The sequence below is a fragment of the Tursiops truncatus genome, chromosome 7, assembly GCF_011762595.2.
Source record: "Tursiops truncatus isolate mTurTru1 chromosome 7, mTurTru1.mat.Y, whole genome shotgun sequence".
NCBI lineage: Eukaryota > Metazoa > Chordata > Mammalia > Artiodactyla > Delphinidae > Tursiops > Tursiops truncatus.
In genome coordinates this window covers 8,719,057-8,734,798 of record NC_047040.1, presented here as the reverse complement: position 1 = coordinate 8,734,798, position 15,742 = coordinate 8,719,057, and the positions used below count along the sequence as shown (strand labels likewise).

Sequence of the window (15,742 nt, the reverse complement as noted above, 5' to 3'; positions counted from 1 at the left end):
TGCTGGTCTTTGAGAGTCAGCTGGAAGGGATAAAGCAGCGATGGGGACTGAGTCCATGCCTGATTGGATGGATGGATGGATGGATGGATGCGATGGATGGATGGAGTGAGTCAGTGAGTGGTTAAGGGAACCTTAGACTTCCCCAGGTCGGAGCAGCGCGCCCGGCAGCGGTCACTGCGAGCCCAGCTAGCGGGAGGGGGGCGCAGGCGCGCAGGGCGCCAAGGCCCTCCCTTGGGGGGGGCGGGGGCGGGGCGGGCTGGGGGTGGGGTTAGAGAAAAGGACCCAACGCGATCCAAACTTCCGGTGCCTGCGGAGAACCGAGCGGCTGTGGTACTGATAGAGGCTGCACAGAGAGTGGCTGCACGGCCGGAGGCTGCAGGGCGGACGCGCGGCCGGGCGCAGCCATGGTGAAGATCAGCTTCCAGCCCGCGGTGGCCGGTATCAAGGGCGACAAGGCCGACAAGGCTTCGGCCTCGGCCTCGGCCTCGGCCCCGGCGCCCGCCCCAGCCGCTGAGATCCTGCTGACGCCGTCTCGGGTGAGAGGAACGGGGGGTCGAAGCGCGCCTTGCCGGCCCCGGCGACTACCCGGGGCGCATCGGGACCCCGGAGTCTCGAGCGGAGCGGGGGTGGGATTCCGGAATGGGTCTTCCATCCCAGAATGGGCAGGGGCCTTGGGTCCTGGCCCTCTGCGGCAGCCGAAAGCATAAGTCTGAAGAATGGGAGGGGCTCCGAGTCGATGGTCCCAGGTGAGGAAGCGCTCAAGGTCTCTTCCAAAAGTGGACCGAGCCCTAGGCGCCTGGCCCCAGAATAGGGGAGGGAGCTGGTCCGGAGAGGTTCGAGGAATGTCGGTGGGGGTGTGTGTGTCTGGTTCCAATCATGGAGGAGGGGCCGCGGCGGGTCGAGTCCCCAGGTGGGGGATGGGAGGAGGGTTGGACATTGTTTCCCCAAAGTAGGGCGGTGGGTTGTGATTGGTGGGGAATGGGGAGAGGGGCTCTGGTGCCAACGAAGGGGGCGGGACTATTGATTGCGTCCCAAACGGGGGACTGCTGGGGCCAAGGGATGTGCTGTTGGTCTGCACCTGAATTGGTGGACCAGAAAGTGATGATACATGAAATGGAGATAAACCAGAATCCGCCTGGCCGCACGTCCGGGGTTCGAGATTCGGGGTTACGAGGCTGGGTGCCCTGATCCCACCGCCCCCCCTGCCGCCTGGGCCTTCCTGCCCTCTTCCTTCCTCTCCCGGCTCCCTCGCGCACTGGGCTACCCCCTCCACTCCGCGGTGCCCTGGTGCCCTCTAGCACCCAGGCTGCGCTTTGTGGAGGCGGGCCTCGGTGCACCCCGCCCCCTCCAGCGGCCTCCCCTCCTCCCCTTTCCCTCCGGCCTGGGGGAGAGGAGGCATTTCCGCCGTGGAAAACTGTCTGAGCTGCGTGGAGTCCGACCGGGGGAGGGCCCAGAGGGGGCAGGACGCGTGGCGGGCAAGGAGGGGAGGGAGAGAGAGCTGGTCCAGCCTGGCTCTATAGTGTCTCGGCAGAGGTGTCTACGCTGCTTCCACGCGACCGTCGCTCCTGGCGTTCTTGGGGCGCACCAAGCTCCCGTTTCCCCCCCCATGGGAAGTCTTCCTCAGCGCCAAGGCCCCTCCCCAAGTTGATGGCTCAAACTAAACCCTGCTGGGGGGGGGTATGGGAGGGTGGGTGCTTCAGGATGACCTGTGCCCTGGAAGAGAGGACACAGGAGAGGGTCCTCAGAGGTGGGTGTTATAGCCAGAGCAAAGATACCTAAGTGAGGAATTCCAGGAAGAGCCTTGGCACGCTCCCCTGCCCTGGTGTGGTCGCTGCAGCATCAGTGACCCCCGGGGCTGGGTTTCCAGGGGGTGGGGTGCTCTGCAGCCGCCACCAGAGCAGCTCCATCTTCTTCTGATGCTTAGTTGGGGGTGGGGACACTTCATATTTGAAACACTTCATATTTGAAGGCATGGCCTGCAGCTTTAAAAGTTTGCAGGGGGCCCTTTAAACCTCCTTCCTCCCTTCCACTTAGCCCCTGGAGGGTGCAGGGCTGGGGGCCCAAGGCAGCACACCCACTCCTGTCTTCTCCCAGCTGCTACTCCCAGGGCCAGGCACCCAGCTGAGGCCTGGAAAACTGGACCCTGCCTCCAAAAGCTATAGGATTCGGGCAGGAGGGAGGACCAGCCAGACAGTGGAAGGATGGATTTCAAACCCACCAGAAGGTCTGCCAAATCTCACAGGAGTGCCACATCCTCCGGCAGCAGCCTGCTGACGGGTGTCAGGCGGGATGGCAGATGCCAGCGTCGCCTTGGCAGTAACTGACATCCAGCTTCTGGCTCCAAAGTCAAGCGTCCTCTCTTCCCCCTCATCCAGCGTGAAATGGAAATATCAACGTCTTCCCTGTGCTGTTTTCAATGGCTTCGAGCCTGCTGAGTGTGCCTCGCCCCCAGCCCTTGTTAGTTGGGTAGGGTCTCCTGGCTGTCTTAATTGGCAAGGGGGAGCGATGGGGCCCCTGGAGGAAGATGAAAATCCCAGCCCCTTTAGGACAGATCTGCTTATTAGTAAACTTTCACAGCTCACTGGCCCTCAGGGGATCAGGGGAGGCTTTGGGGTGTCGCATGTTGGCTCTGCCAGTCGCCTAGTGGAATCGGAGCCTTGGGAAGAGAGTGCATGTCTGTGAGCCTCTTGTGGCCTCTCCTGGCCAGTGGGTACGTTTCCCCCACATCCAGTGCCCCACGTAGAGCAAGGCCCCCCCATTCTTGCCTCCTACGTCGCCCAGTGAGCTCAGCAGACGCCCAGCATTCACAGCAGCCCAGGACCGCATCGGCCCGGGGCGAGCGGACTGGGAGCCCCAGGAGCTGCTTCAAGACAGGACATTTGGGTTTGTCCCGCGCTGACGGGCCTGCCGGAGGAAAGCGTATCAGAAGGTCTGTTTCGGCTCGGGGTGACCCTGGAACCCTCCTTGGTTACTGAACTGGACTCGAAAATAAGATTTAAAGCCCTGGAAGGACCACTCGATGAACAGATGAGTTCACGAGTGCCTTTCACCAGTGAGCCGCCCTCTAGCTGTCCTAATAAAATTTCAACCTGTGTGCAGGCCCCAGGGGCCAGGGTAGGGCGGCAGGAACACTCTCACATTGGGCCTCCCCCTGCTTCTGAGTGAAAACTGAAACAAGGAGGATTTTGTCCTCACATGTGCCGCTGGAAGGAACTGCCTCGGTGGCCAGGAAGGGATGGGTGTGAGGGTCCAGCTGCGCCTCCAGCTGCCCCCCCACCCATGTGGTGCTTGCCTCCCAGATGATGAGGGGCCTGCGCTGATGGGCAGCTGGCAACAAGCCAGCCTGGAAGGTGGGCTGGACGGGGAGCACCCCCTCTTAGTACGCTCTGACTGGATTCTTCCCCTTTGGAGGCCCGCTGGCCTGCCCTGGGCCTCTCAGCCCAGTTCCCCTCTCCCTACGATCTGCCTGTGTCTTTGCTCCCCCATGTGTGTGCACGCGAGCACACACACACACACACACACACACACACACACACACACACAGCCAGGTGTGGGCATGTAGAGACTCGAACAGTCCGGGCTGGGGGCCTGCAAGGGGAGAGAACCGTGTTCAGTACAGTCATCTCAGCGCTGGAATTTTCTCCTTGGCTTTTGCTTTTGATTAATGGCCCCTGTGTCACCCCCTCCCCCGGCCGCATACCTGGGGATCAGATTTCACTTTCCTCGTCCTGGCCTCAGGTCCTGGGCAGGAGGGAGCTGAGTCTCCTGGAGCGGTTGGGGGAGGGTCCCCTGCCGGCCAGGAGGGTGGATCGCAGGGCTTGGCGTCCTCCTGCCCCAGTGCCCCATCCCCGCCAGCCCTGCGGCCTGGGCCAAGAGGACCTTGGTGAATGGGCAGTCCTGCCCTTTGCCCGCCTGCCCTGGGCCTTTCCTGAGGGGCTGTGGCGTTTGGACTTGTGCCGCAGTGGCTTTTCTGCTTTCTCTCTCATTTCCCTCTTCTCTGTTCTCCCCGCGGCCCATCCTTGCATGTTTCAAGGCTGTCAGCAGATTGCCACAGAGGATGAGTTTCTCTTACCATAAAAAAAAAATGTTTATGGTAAGAGCAGGGAAGTGCAGCCCCTGCAGTGTCTCTGCACTGTGTCTCCCCCAGGAGAGCCCTTCCAGCCACAGCTCTGCTTCTCGTCCCCCCAGCCTTTGTTCTCTGGGGTCCCACCTTGACTGTCAGGTACAGAACAGAAGAGGGAATCTGCCTGGCCCAGCCAGGCAGAGCAGTGCAGAGGGCTGTCGGGAGTGTCCTCGGGGTCCGTGCCCTTCCTCCTCACACGGCCTGCACCGTGGGCACCGGTGGGTCCCAGGGCAGGAGTGGGTTTCCCTGATGGCAAGTTCACGATGCCTTATCAGCATTTACCCAGCTGACGTCTGTACGTCTGAGCACAGCTCTGCGTGCTCCGTGGGCAGAGGCCCATTCCCCGCACCCCTGCTAGGCTTCTGTCTGTCTGTCTCTCTCTTTCTCTCTCACTGGTGCCCTTGCCTTTGTGGCCTGCAGCCTGGGAAAGAAAGATGCTGAGGAGGGGGCACTGGCGCTGGGGAGGTGAGGCGAGACCCGCCCCCAGCCGTCTGCCCGGGCCTGCTGTGGCTGCATTTCTGGCTCCCCTGCTAGCCGCCTCCGAGCAGCCTGCAACTGTAGTTACTCTGCTTGCGGTTCATTTCGACATCCTTACCGAGGGAAGGTAGCTGGGGAGCTCTGTCCATGAGCCCTGCGGGCCTTCTGAGTTAATGCTTAAGTTGGCTGGGTTCCCCCTGGCTCTTCTGGCCCTGGCTTTGCCTAATCATTTAAGGAGCTCCACTGCAGGCTCCGTGAAACAGGCAGGCCTAGGCCTGGGCGCCTTTCGGGTCCCTGGACATGTGGCCCACGTGCCCCACACGAGTGCATGGCGAGGCCTGTGGCTCAGGAAGCCCTGTTGCCATGGAAGCAGTATTCTTCTACTTTCTGGAAGCCCCCAGATGCGTGGCTGTGGGTAACTGCTCCGTGGAGGGGGGACCTTCTCCTGGGGCTCCAGCATGACAGGTGAAGCAGCTGGGGGCTTCGGGAAGCAGGCCCCTCGGCCGTCATTCCTGTCATTCTGGGTGAGCTGCGCAGCCCGGATCCTAAGGGGTGAGGCCCCAGGTTCCAGCCCAGGCTGCTTACAGGCTCCCCAGAGGCCTCTGAGGGCTGCAGCTCGGGGCTGACCTTTCAAGCACTGCCAGCGAGGGCAGGATTCAGGGGCCTCCCGCCCACCTGGGGCTTTACGTCCCGGTCCCAGTGCCTCTGTCTCGAAGCCGGGACACCAGCAGCCTCTGGTCCTGCTTTCCCTTCCATCCCTCCTGCTCAGCCATGATGCTTCTGGGGGTTTGGCCTCTGCGTGTCAGGTAGGGAGGGGTGCAGGGCGTGAGCCATGGGTGTGCCCTAGAGGGGTCTGTAGGAGCAGGATAGGAAGCCGTTGTCCACAGCTCTAGGAAAGGGGAGGATCCCCAGCCTTCACAGGCACACCCACAGAGACGTGTGAGGACACAGGGTGGGATCCAGGGGTCCTGGCTGGAGACTGTCCTCAGCCACTTGCCTCATTTTCCTCTGGAGCCGCTCCCCACTCTCCGTCCTCCCTGACCACCTCCCCACCTGGGGCAGCCTGGCCCCCCTGCCCGGCCCCTCCCCCAGGCACATAGAAACACCTGACCCAGCCGGGAGCAGAAAGGAAGCTATAAAACTGGTAGGCCTCCCCTTGTCTGTGAACCTCAATTGTGGAGCTGGCCCTCGGGCTCTTGCTTTGTAGCCCATTGACTTTTTTTTGTTTTCTGGTTTTTTTAAAAGCGGTTCTCATAAGCTTGCTTTTGCTTTTCTGGTTTGCAGGAGCAAAGCATGGCCACTGTGCAGCCTCGACAGCTGGCTCGTGGTGGCCCTAAAGAAAAAAGAAGGAGAGCTTTAGCTGATAAAGATCTGCTATTTTTATCTACCACTTTATCCTTTACAAAGGGCTTTCAGGGTCTCTGTCTCCTTTAATCCCAACAAAACCCTGTCAGGAGGAGTCTGTTCACATTTCACAGGAGGACCTGCAGAGGGTTGGAGGGTCCGGAGGCTGGGATGTTCCCCACGCATGGATCGCAGCCCCTGCTGGGGGCCTCTGGGTCCCTGCAGCCCCACTGGTCTCGCTAAATACAAATGTTGTGCCTCCAGGGCAGGATTCCCAGTGGGTGTGGCGCCTTTCTTCTGCATCACCCACCTTTCCTTAGGAGCCACTGAGGATGGCTGGAGCCCCTGGGTGGCTTGTTCCTGGAGACACTGGCAGAGCTTGGTCATCGGGTCGCCCCATCCTGGGCTGATCCTGGGAGCCCGTTGGAAAGTCAAAACGCTTGCAGTCCCCCACCCCCTCCCCCTGGCAGCTGTCCCTGGAGGCCCTGTGAGCAGTGGCCGCCCAAGTGTGCTAGTGACCCTGGTTATTGTCCCCAGGGAGCCCCAGCGTGCCGAGGAGGTGCCATCCAGGGGGGTGGTCTCACCAGGTGCTTCTCTGGTTTCGATCGCAGCACCCCTGCAGCAGGGCCAGGGTGGGGAGAGGCCCCAGGCCTGCAGATGGCCCAGCCTGTGAGGGGGTATGGGATGGGCCGGGTCACCTCTCCATCCTGTGTCTCCATCCCATGGTGCTGGAGGCTGGGGGCCACTGGCCTGGTGACACATGTGCCTCGTGATGGGGGGGTGTGTCTTTCGGGCATTTTCTACCCTTTTCCTGAGGAAAGGGGGTGGGGAGAGGGGAGCGCTCCAAGCAGGGAGGCATCACCCCCTCTGATGGGATGCCCCTCTACTCCCTGAGGCCCAGGTCCCACACCCCCATGTGCCCCAAGCACAGCAGGCCCTGCACCCCGCCCCTACCAGGCTGGGCCCCCTGTGTGCCCTGAGAATAAAGGCCTGTCTTGGCTAACTTGGACCTGCATCATGTCCCCACTGCCGACCTCCCGCTAAGCAGGATGAGGGAAGAGTGGAAGCAGGCACAGAGCGCTAAGCAGACGGTTAGCGGCAGGGCCGGAGTGAGAAGGCCCAGGCTCCCTTCCTGCCCCCCCACCTCTGCCACAGCTCCTTGAGGTTGGCAGGGGCACTGGCCTCTACCCTCGCCTGGCTGCATCCGGACACCGTGGAGGAGGGATTGAATGATGGATCCCAGAGGCAGAGCCGGGCCTGGGGCTCTTGCAACATCTCCAGGGTGAAGGAGGCCCGGGTTAGGGCAGGGGTGCCGGTGAGGAAGGGCACAAAGACGCGCGATGGCCGAGCTCACACAGCTGGGAAGAGCCCGAGTCACGAGATTCTCCGTCCAGCGCCCCAGGGGACGCAGGGCTGCTGAGCCTTACACACGCCCCCGGCCACTGGCCCAGACGTGTGTGGACCGGAGTTGGGTCCGCTTGGCTTGCTGCTTCTTGGCAGTCCTGCAGCTACTGTCCCGGACCTGAGCCTGGAGGAACCTCCTGCCCTGGCCTGCCTGCCGGCAGCCATGTTCCCCTCCTGGCAGAGGCTTCCGGAAGCCTCCAGACTTCACCCTGTGGGCCTGCTTCTGACAGCCTGCTCGACACCAGCGCCCGTGTGATGCCACCGCCGCCCCGGCAGGCTGGCCTTTCCCCGGGGTGGCCGGAGGGTGCGAGTTCCCGCGCCCAGACCCTGCGGGCCTCCCAGAGCCCTGTCCCCACTGGTCAGTGACCGTTTCCTGCCACAGCTTCCTTGGAAGAGCCCAGCAGGCTCCCCACCCCCGCTGTCCCCATCCCGGTCCCTCTGGGCACTCCAGCTTTCAGGTGGATCTTGTCACTTCCTACCTCCGAAGCCTTCCTTGGTCCCCACTGCCCAGGGCAGCGGCTCCCTGCCTGCCCAGTCACTCCAGTTCCTACAGGTTCCTAGGCCTGGCTCAGTCACCAAGGCCATATCTGTGCTCCCCCCCCCCTACATTTGAAAGAATCTACCGTGGTCACAACTGGTATAATGAAGGGGACTAATGGCGTGGGTGATTCAAAACACGCTTAGTCCCCGTGGGTCCAAGGTGGGGCTCCGTTTCTCTTTAGATGGGAACAGCTGGGGAGTCCTGGTAACGCTTTCCTTTCCTTCCAGAGACGATGCTCTGTGTGTCCTGAGCGTCGTCCTCCCCTCCCTTTTCTCCAAGGCTCCTTCCCAGCCAGCAGAGTGAGGTCTCACTTCCGGAAAGGGGTGGCAGGGATTCCCAGGGGTGCGGGGCCACCACGGGGCTGACCCTGCACTGCTGTCCACAGGAGGAGCGGCCCCCCTACCACCGCTACAAGAAGGGGAGCTCTGTGGGCGGCCTGTGCTACCTGTCGATGGGCATGGTCGTGCTGCTCATGGGCCTGGTGTTCGCCTCTGTCTACATCTACAGATACTTCTTCCTGGCTCAGGTGAGGTGGGGCGGAGGGAGGCGGGGCCTTGGAGAAAGAGTGGCGTTTTAGAGAGGGCAGGGCAGGGCGAGCGTCTGCCGTGGGTGTGGGCCGGCAGGATCTGGCCCTGTGAACGGGGGAGAGGAGGGGACAGCAGGAAGCCCTGGACACGCCCCCTAGGTGGGAGGGTGACCGGGCAAGCCCAGAAGACCTGCCTCCTTCTCCTCTCCGGTCTTGGTCCGGGAGACAGGACCGGGTCCCCGTCCTCTGACTGCCATGGGCTCCGGAGGCGTGTCCTTACCTAGCTCTTTGGTTGCATCTGAGGCTGACAGGGAGCTCTCCCAGGAGCACAGTCGGTGATGGGGGAGCCGGGATTGGAATCTGGGCTGTGAGGCCCGCAGCTCCTTCCCACAGCGTCACCCCAGGGCATTAGCACCAGAAACTCAGGTGCAGCAGACATTGGAACTCTGCGATCCCTTCAGAGCCTGGCCCCTGTGCCCATGGATCTCGCTCTAAGGACCTACATTCCACGCGTGGACATTTGGGCTATAAACCATGAAGGGTGGAGGGTGGCTTATAGACAGTCATCTCCACCTATGATCACACCCTGGTTATCTGCTCACACAACCAATCTGGGCACGAAGCTGGGCCAAAGAACTGGTCGTGGTCACAGCAACCTTGCGATCAGCCCAGGCCTGGGGAGGGAGGCAGGGCCACCAAGCTCTCAGAACTGAAGGTAGTTAAATGAAAGGTTGCTTAATAGAATAACCATAAACATAACGAATGGGGAATCTCGGTGACAAAAAGGTTGGGAATTGCCAGTCATTTATGACCCAAGTGACCTCTTCCCACCCTCAAGCATTGGACTTTGACTTTGTTGTCATCCAGTTTTTCTACAGTGGAAATGACTAAAGAGTTTGCAGTCCATGTGACCTTACCCTTGACACCTCAGCTCCCCTCCGTCCACGGCCTGCTTCCCCACCTGTTCCTGGTTGTCACTTTCTGGGGCCTTTTCCTGTTGCGGCTGTGGCCCTGCCCTGGACCTCCCCTCTGATTCCAGCCCCCCCTCATGCCCTCTTGGGGTTCCTCACCCCACCCCAATTCCCAGGGAGTAGGAGAACCTCAGAGCAGCCTCTGCGTCTACACCCTGGGACAGTATGATTCCTGTGTGATGATTCATCCTCCCGGGACAGCTTACACTAAAACAGACAAAGGGGTGTCTGCCCATTGTGGGCCGGACCTGGAGGAGGCCCTGGAGAAGTAGGAGGGGCCCACGGTCCAGCGATCAGTCACGTAGCCTCGCTCACGCCAGGCTGCCTCCCTTCCCTTACTGATGGAGTGATTAGGCGTGCCCCTCACATAGGGGACACCGTGTTTGTGTAGGTTTCTCGGGAAGCACAGGATCCAGGGAAGGTGGTGGGTCCTTGCTTGAGGTTGGACACGGTGCCACCAGAATCTGATAACGGCTGCCTCTCAGCTCCTGCCTCCTCCCTCCAAGGTCTGCAGGGCCCCGCAAAGGGGGCAAGAAGGGCGGGCGAGCACCCCCTGGTGGTGGCGGAGGGTGGCACCCTGCAGGGCCCAGCCTGTCCAACCCCGAGTCCCCCTGTTTGCCCCTGAGGACAACCCTCCGACCCTAGGCTCTTTCTCAGGTGTCTGTCCCCCTGCTGGTCTGCCCCATTTCACAGCCATAGACTCATGGACTCGGAGGCCAGAGGGGCCTGAGAGGTCACCTTGTTTTACAGATGGGGAAACTGAGGCCCAAAGAGGTCGTCCTCCTAGGAACTGGCAGACCCGGCTCACCCTCCCTGACTCCCCATGTTTCTTGGTTTCTCCATCTGTGAAGTGGGTGTCACAGACCCATCCTCCCTGCCTCCCCAGGCCTTCAGAGCTGGGAGTGGTTGGGCAGGCAGCAGTGGTCTCACGGAGGGCGCTGTGTGACCAGACTCTCTCCCTCCCTCTCTCCCCCCCGCCTCCCTCCTTGCTCAGCTGGCCCGAGACAACTTCTTCCACTGCGGCGTCCTCTACGAGGACTCCCTGACCTCGCAGGCCCGCACCCGCATGGAGCTGGAGGAGGACGTAAAGATCTACCTCGAGGAGAACTACGAGCGCATCAACGTGCCGGTGCCCCAGTTTGGGGGCGGTGACCCTGCAGACATCATCCACGACTTCCAGCGGGTGAGGCCGGCCAGGGACCCGCGGGGGGTGGGGCGGCGCGGCGAGGGGGCTGCCACGAGGAGGAACAGGTGTGAAAGGAGGACGCCCACGCCCCTTGTACAGACTTGGAGTACATACCGTGTAATATAAACCATGGAGTAGATATCTACGGTTTAGGTCAATCAGGGATTTAAAGAGGCCGCTTTTATCATATACGTCATGCGGTTATCACTGAATGTGAACTAGTCACGGTTGATTTTCTCCTTGGCCACCTGCCAGCTGTGGACGCTGGCTGGAACGGGCGAGGCCAGTGTTCCTTTTTACTGAACTGTTTCCGTGTTGACATCTTATCGAGATGCAGCACCCGAGGTTGGGAGGGGCATCTCTCACTGAGGGTCCAGGCTGTCCATAGGGGTGGTGGGACCTCCCAGCTTTGGTGAGATGCACAGGGGGGACGTTGCCCTGAAATTCAAACCTCGGCTGTATACCCCCAAGAAGAATCCTTGTCACAACCGAAGCATTTAATAGTGTTTTCATCTAGTGAGTGGAACCTTCCACAAACACAGGCTGGGAGAGGAGCGGGAGAAGGGGTCCCCGCCCCGGTGCTGAGGAATCTGGGTGCGGCATGGGTGCGGTGGGGTTCGTGCCTCATACAGCCCTCCGGGGCCAGTCCCTCACCTGCGGAGACTGACGCGGCCCCCTCTTCCTGTTCAGGGTCTCACTGCCTATCACGACATCTCCCTGGACAAGTGCTATGTCATTGAGCTCAACACCACCATCGTGCTGCCCCCTCGCAACTTCTGGGAGCTCCTCATGAATGTGAAGGTGAGCAGGGCCCCGGCAGCATCTTCTCTCCCTTGTCCTCCCTCCATGAGACAAGGGAAGGATGGGGGGCCTGGGCGTTGCTGTCAGCTGGACCCAGCACCCCAGGTTGGTGCCCCCACCTCCAGCTCCCTTCTCCCACATTCAGAGTCAACACCTCTCCTTTCTGCCCCCAACCAGCCTCCCACTTCTGCCTCCCTCACTTGGGAAGAACCCCAAGACCAGCTTCCTTAGTGTTCATGGCCATGCGCCACATCGCCCCATGTCAGCAGTGCAGGGAGGTGATGGGGGCCCTGCCCCCGAGGAGCGCTCTCCCTAGGGTGGGAGACCAGACTCGCACACACGTGACTCACGGCAGTGCAGGTGCAGGTGCAGAAAGTGCCTAGGCACGTCAGAAAGGCGAGCCATGCGGCCTGTGGATGAGGGGGTGGGCGTGTTGGACGGGCACTGCAGGCGCTGGGGGGGCTCGGCTCAAGCTAGCAGAAGGAGGGAGGCGAGCGCAATGGGCAGTCGGGGACCGAGAGCGGCGAGCCCTGGTACTGACCCAGTGCTGTGGCCACTCCCTTTTCAGAGGGGTACCTACCTCCCACAGACGTACATCATCCAGGAGGAGATGGTGGTCACGGAGCATGTCAGTGACAAGGAGGCCCTGGGCTCCTTCATCTACCACCTGTGCAGCGGGAAGGACACCTACCGGCTGCGGCGCAGGGCCACCCGGAGGCGTGAGTGGCAGACTCCACCCACCTTGGCCCCTGCCCTGAGCTCCAAACCATGGCCACCCTCTGGCAGTGCCTGGCAGCGTAGCTGGAGACCAGCTGTCAGAGCTCAGATTGTAGCAGCAGTAATAACAACTAATGAGCACGTACTACGTGCCAGGCACTGCTTCACACTCTTTTTTTTTTTTTTTTTTTTTTTTCGGGTACGCGGGCCTCTCACTGCTGTGGCCTCTCCCGCTGCGGAGCACAGCCTCCGGACGCACAGGCTCGGCGGCCATGGCTCACGGGCCCAGCCGCTCCACGGCATGTGGAATCTTCCCGGACCGGGGCACAAACCCGCGTCCCCTGCATCGGCAGGCGGACTCTCAACCACTGCGCCACCAGGGAAGCCCCCTGCTTTACACTCTTTATGTCCTCCTAAGAGAGTGTAAGTTACCATCATCCTCATCCTTGTCATCATTATTCTTGCCGCCCCTTTTAAAGATGAGGAAATGTACAGAGAGGTTAAGAAGCACCTCTGAGGTCTCACAGCAAGAAGGTGGCGAGTTGGGAGGTCTGACTCCAGCTTTTGAGCTCATGCCGATGTACCGCGCTGTCTCTGCGTGAATCTGGGTTTCATTTCCTGGGCCTCCTCCTCCCCGGCCCGGGTCCTGAGGCCCTGCTCAGGCTCTGAGGCTGGTGGCCTTTGTGGCCCAGACAGTTCTAGGCCAGGACACAGGCCTCACTGGGATTTCTCTGTTCTCTCCCAGGGATCAACAAGCGAGGGGCCAAGAACTGCAACGCCATCCGCCACTTCGAGAACACCTTCGTGGTCGAGACGCTCATCTGCGGGGTGGCGTGAAGCCCCGCCCCTCCCTCCAGGCCCCGCCCCTTCCCTCTTCCATTTTCTCTTCTGGCCGTTCTGGCCCTTCCCCTTGCTTAGCTTGTACTTTGGACGCCTTTCCATAGATGTGACGTGTCTTCCCGTTTCTCTCCAGCCCTGCCCGCCTCCCTGTACCAGAGCTGTGACCTCTCAGGGCCTCACCCTCTGCTGACCTCCTGAGTCTGGGGGATGGAGGGGGCACCCCAAGATGGTTTCTGTGACCACCATCTTGAGGTCAGGTCCCCGGGGGGCCTGGCCCACAGCTGCACTGGCAGCCCAAGGGGGAGGACTGGAGGGAACGGCCAGGCATGCTGGGGCGCTGGCGAGGGGCGGGCTGGGGGCGGGGGGGTGGAGTGGGGTTCAGGAACGTCTGCACAGCTGAGAAAGGTCTGAGAGGCTTCTTCCCGTGCACAGCACACTTCCACCCCTGTCCCGGGCCTGAGCTGAGGCTGGAGGGAATGTATCCAGGGGTGGACCCGCCCAGAGCACAGGGGAAGGTGGCTGTCCTGGGGGTCTCCCCAGGACTCCTGTCAGTGCCTTCAGCCCACCAGTGGGAGCCTGGAGTTTGGGGGGGTGGGATGAATCCGTCAAGCACAATCTCCGGGTGGAACCAAAGAAGGAAGGAGCCAGGGCTGGGGGCCCTGGCCCCCCAGGAGCACAAGCGGGGTCCCCCGCAGCCACAGCCAGAGAAGGAACAGGGCAGAAGTGGGGAGATGTCTTCCTGTCAACGGGCAGCCCCGCGGGCTGAGCACGGAGCAGGGATGCACTGTGGGTCCTGCCGAGTGGGCGGGGCTCCCTGCTTTCTTCTGCTCGGGGGCGTTTGAGAGGAAAACCGGGGGAAGGGAGGGAGAGCCACCTGATACTTGTACACCCTGCCTCCTTGCTCTGAAATTCCATCCCCTTCTGCTTGGGGGGAACACAGCGTTATTTTCCGTTTCCTTCTCACTTTTGCATGTTTTTACTGATGATTCGATGTGCTAACCTTCTCAGCCCTGAGCCCTGAAGAGGAGGGCTCCGACGCCTCCAGTCAGACTTCGGTGCTCGCTGGAGATGAGACTCTTAAATGCCTTGTATATTTTCTCAATTAGATCTCTTTTCAGAAGTGTCTGTCGAACAATACACATCTTTGACTTGTGATTCCGGCTTGGGAAAGGCGGGTGGGGGGCGCGGGGCGGGGTGTCGGCTTGGTGACGGGTGCCCTCCAACCCGTAGGCTGGGCAGGTGTCCCTGGGGGCGGGGGGGTGGGGCAGGTGGGCGTGGTGGGAGCGGCAGGAAGGAGACGCTCACTCACAGGGCTTGGCATCTGGCCCCTGAAGAGGTGGGCCTGCTCCGAGGTTCAGCCATGGGACGTAGGTGTCCCCTTCGTTCTGTCACTCCCCGCCAGGTAGATTCAGTTTACAGGCAAGGGAGGAGGAAAGGGACCGCAGATCATGCAACTTGCCCAAGGCCTGGCTGCTTTTAAGTGCCTCTAAACCACCGGTTCAGTTCTACACGGAAGATGACATCATTATTGCTTGTCCTTAAGCACAGGGACGGTGTCGCCACACTTTCTGGGCGATTAGTAACCATCTCGGTGGATTTGAGGTAGGATTTGACATGAGTCACAGGGTCACATGCTGCAGAGAAGGGTGTGGGAGCTGCCTGGAGCCTTAGCTGAGTGGACGACCTGGGTCCTGCCCTGGGGGCAAGGATGGGTGTCTACACCCTTGGCTCACAGACTAGGTAATCCTGCGAAGGACGTAGAAGATTCAAATGAGTGCAGACACGCCTTGTCCTCAGATGCAAATGCAATCTTGCAGAGATGTTGGGTTCTGTTACATTTCCCAATCTAAATGCGACGCAGTCACAATTAAAATGCCAACAGGGCTTATTCTTTAACGGACACATTCCGTTACTTGAGGAAAGTAAACATGGGGGATAGCCAGGTAAATCCTGAAAAGCCGGGGGGGTGGGGGGTGGAGAGCAGTCTCCAAATATAAAACCTAGTAGAATTAAAGACTTTGGTGTAGCAAAGATCAATGAGACACAGTGGAGTGCCCAGAAGTTAAGTACAAGGAAATTCAGGTTAGTGGGGTACGTGTGGGTTCTTTTTATTGGAACAACTGGCTAGTCATTTTGACAAAAAAATTAACCTGGGTCCTGCTTCCCTGGAACAAAATTAATTCAAAGGTTTTAAGTATGAAATGAAATCTTAAAAGTACTTGAGATGATTTAAAAGATCATCTTGAAGGAGGGTAGTCTTTTTAAGCATGACACCTACCGGTAATAATAACTGGGACTAATAAAAAATTAAAATTTTTGTGCAACAGAACATACCACAAAGTCAAAAGTTTTATAAGTGGCAAACTGGGGGAGATATTTTAGAAACACAGGACATAAAAGGGCTATTTTCCTTAATATGCTAAGTTCTTATAAATCGATATGAAAAAATGAATAACCCAATAGATAAAGGGGCAACGAATAGGAGCAGGCAGTTCACAGGGAAATACAAACGGATCGTTGCTCAAACGCGAACAGATGTTTAATCACAGTTGCATAGAAAATACAAATCAAAACTAGGGAGATACAATCTGATAAGTTGGGGTTTTTTCATATTTTATATTGTGAAGCACTTAATACGTACAGAATACCCTATCTAAGTCACCAGCATGTAAGTTATGAAGTACGGTGACCCCACAGCCAACCCACGAAACAAGACTGCCAATATCACTGAATTCTTTGCGTGTCCCTCTCCCCTTGCTTCTGCAGAACAAACCACCCCAGAACTTAATTCTGCAGGATGGCTGAGTTCCAC

The 15,742-nt window shown here is 59.7% G+C and overlaps 1 protein-coding gene across 1 annotated transcript; it reads left to right on the top strand.

Moving 5' to 3' along the window:
* Positions 1 to 298: 298 nt before the first annotated feature.
* On the top strand, positions 299 to 14,055 carry ITM2C (integral membrane protein 2C). The gene is made up of 6 exons (XM_033859560.2): positions 299 to 536; positions 8,275 to 8,415; positions 10,381 to 10,569; positions 11,263 to 11,373; positions 11,942 to 12,092; positions 12,836 to 14,055. The coding sequence occupies exons 1-6, from the start codon at positions 405 to 407 to the stop codon at positions 12,925 to 12,927; spliced, it is 816 nt and encodes a 271-aa protein (XP_033715451.1). The 5' UTR covers positions 299 to 404; the 3' UTR covers positions 12,928 to 14,055.
* The last annotated feature ends 1,687 nt before the right edge of the window (positions 14,056 to 15,742 follow it).

What these genes read in the sequence shown, in the direction of transcription:
- ITM2C (XM_033859560.2), top strand. Translation starts at nt 405, where the DNA reads ATGGTGAAGATCAGCTTCCAGCCCGCGGTGGCCGGTATCAAGGGCGAC. An exon ending in TCCTGCTGACGCCGTCTCGG is followed by an intron (nt 537 to 8,274) that starts GTGAGAGGAACG and finishes TGCTGTCCACAG; the next exon opens with GAGGAGCGGCCCCCCTACCA. An exon ending in GATACTTCTTCCTGGCTCAG is followed by an intron (nt 8,416 to 10,380) that starts GTGAGGTGGGGC and finishes CTCCTTGCTCAG; the next exon opens with CTGGCCCGAGACAACTTCTT.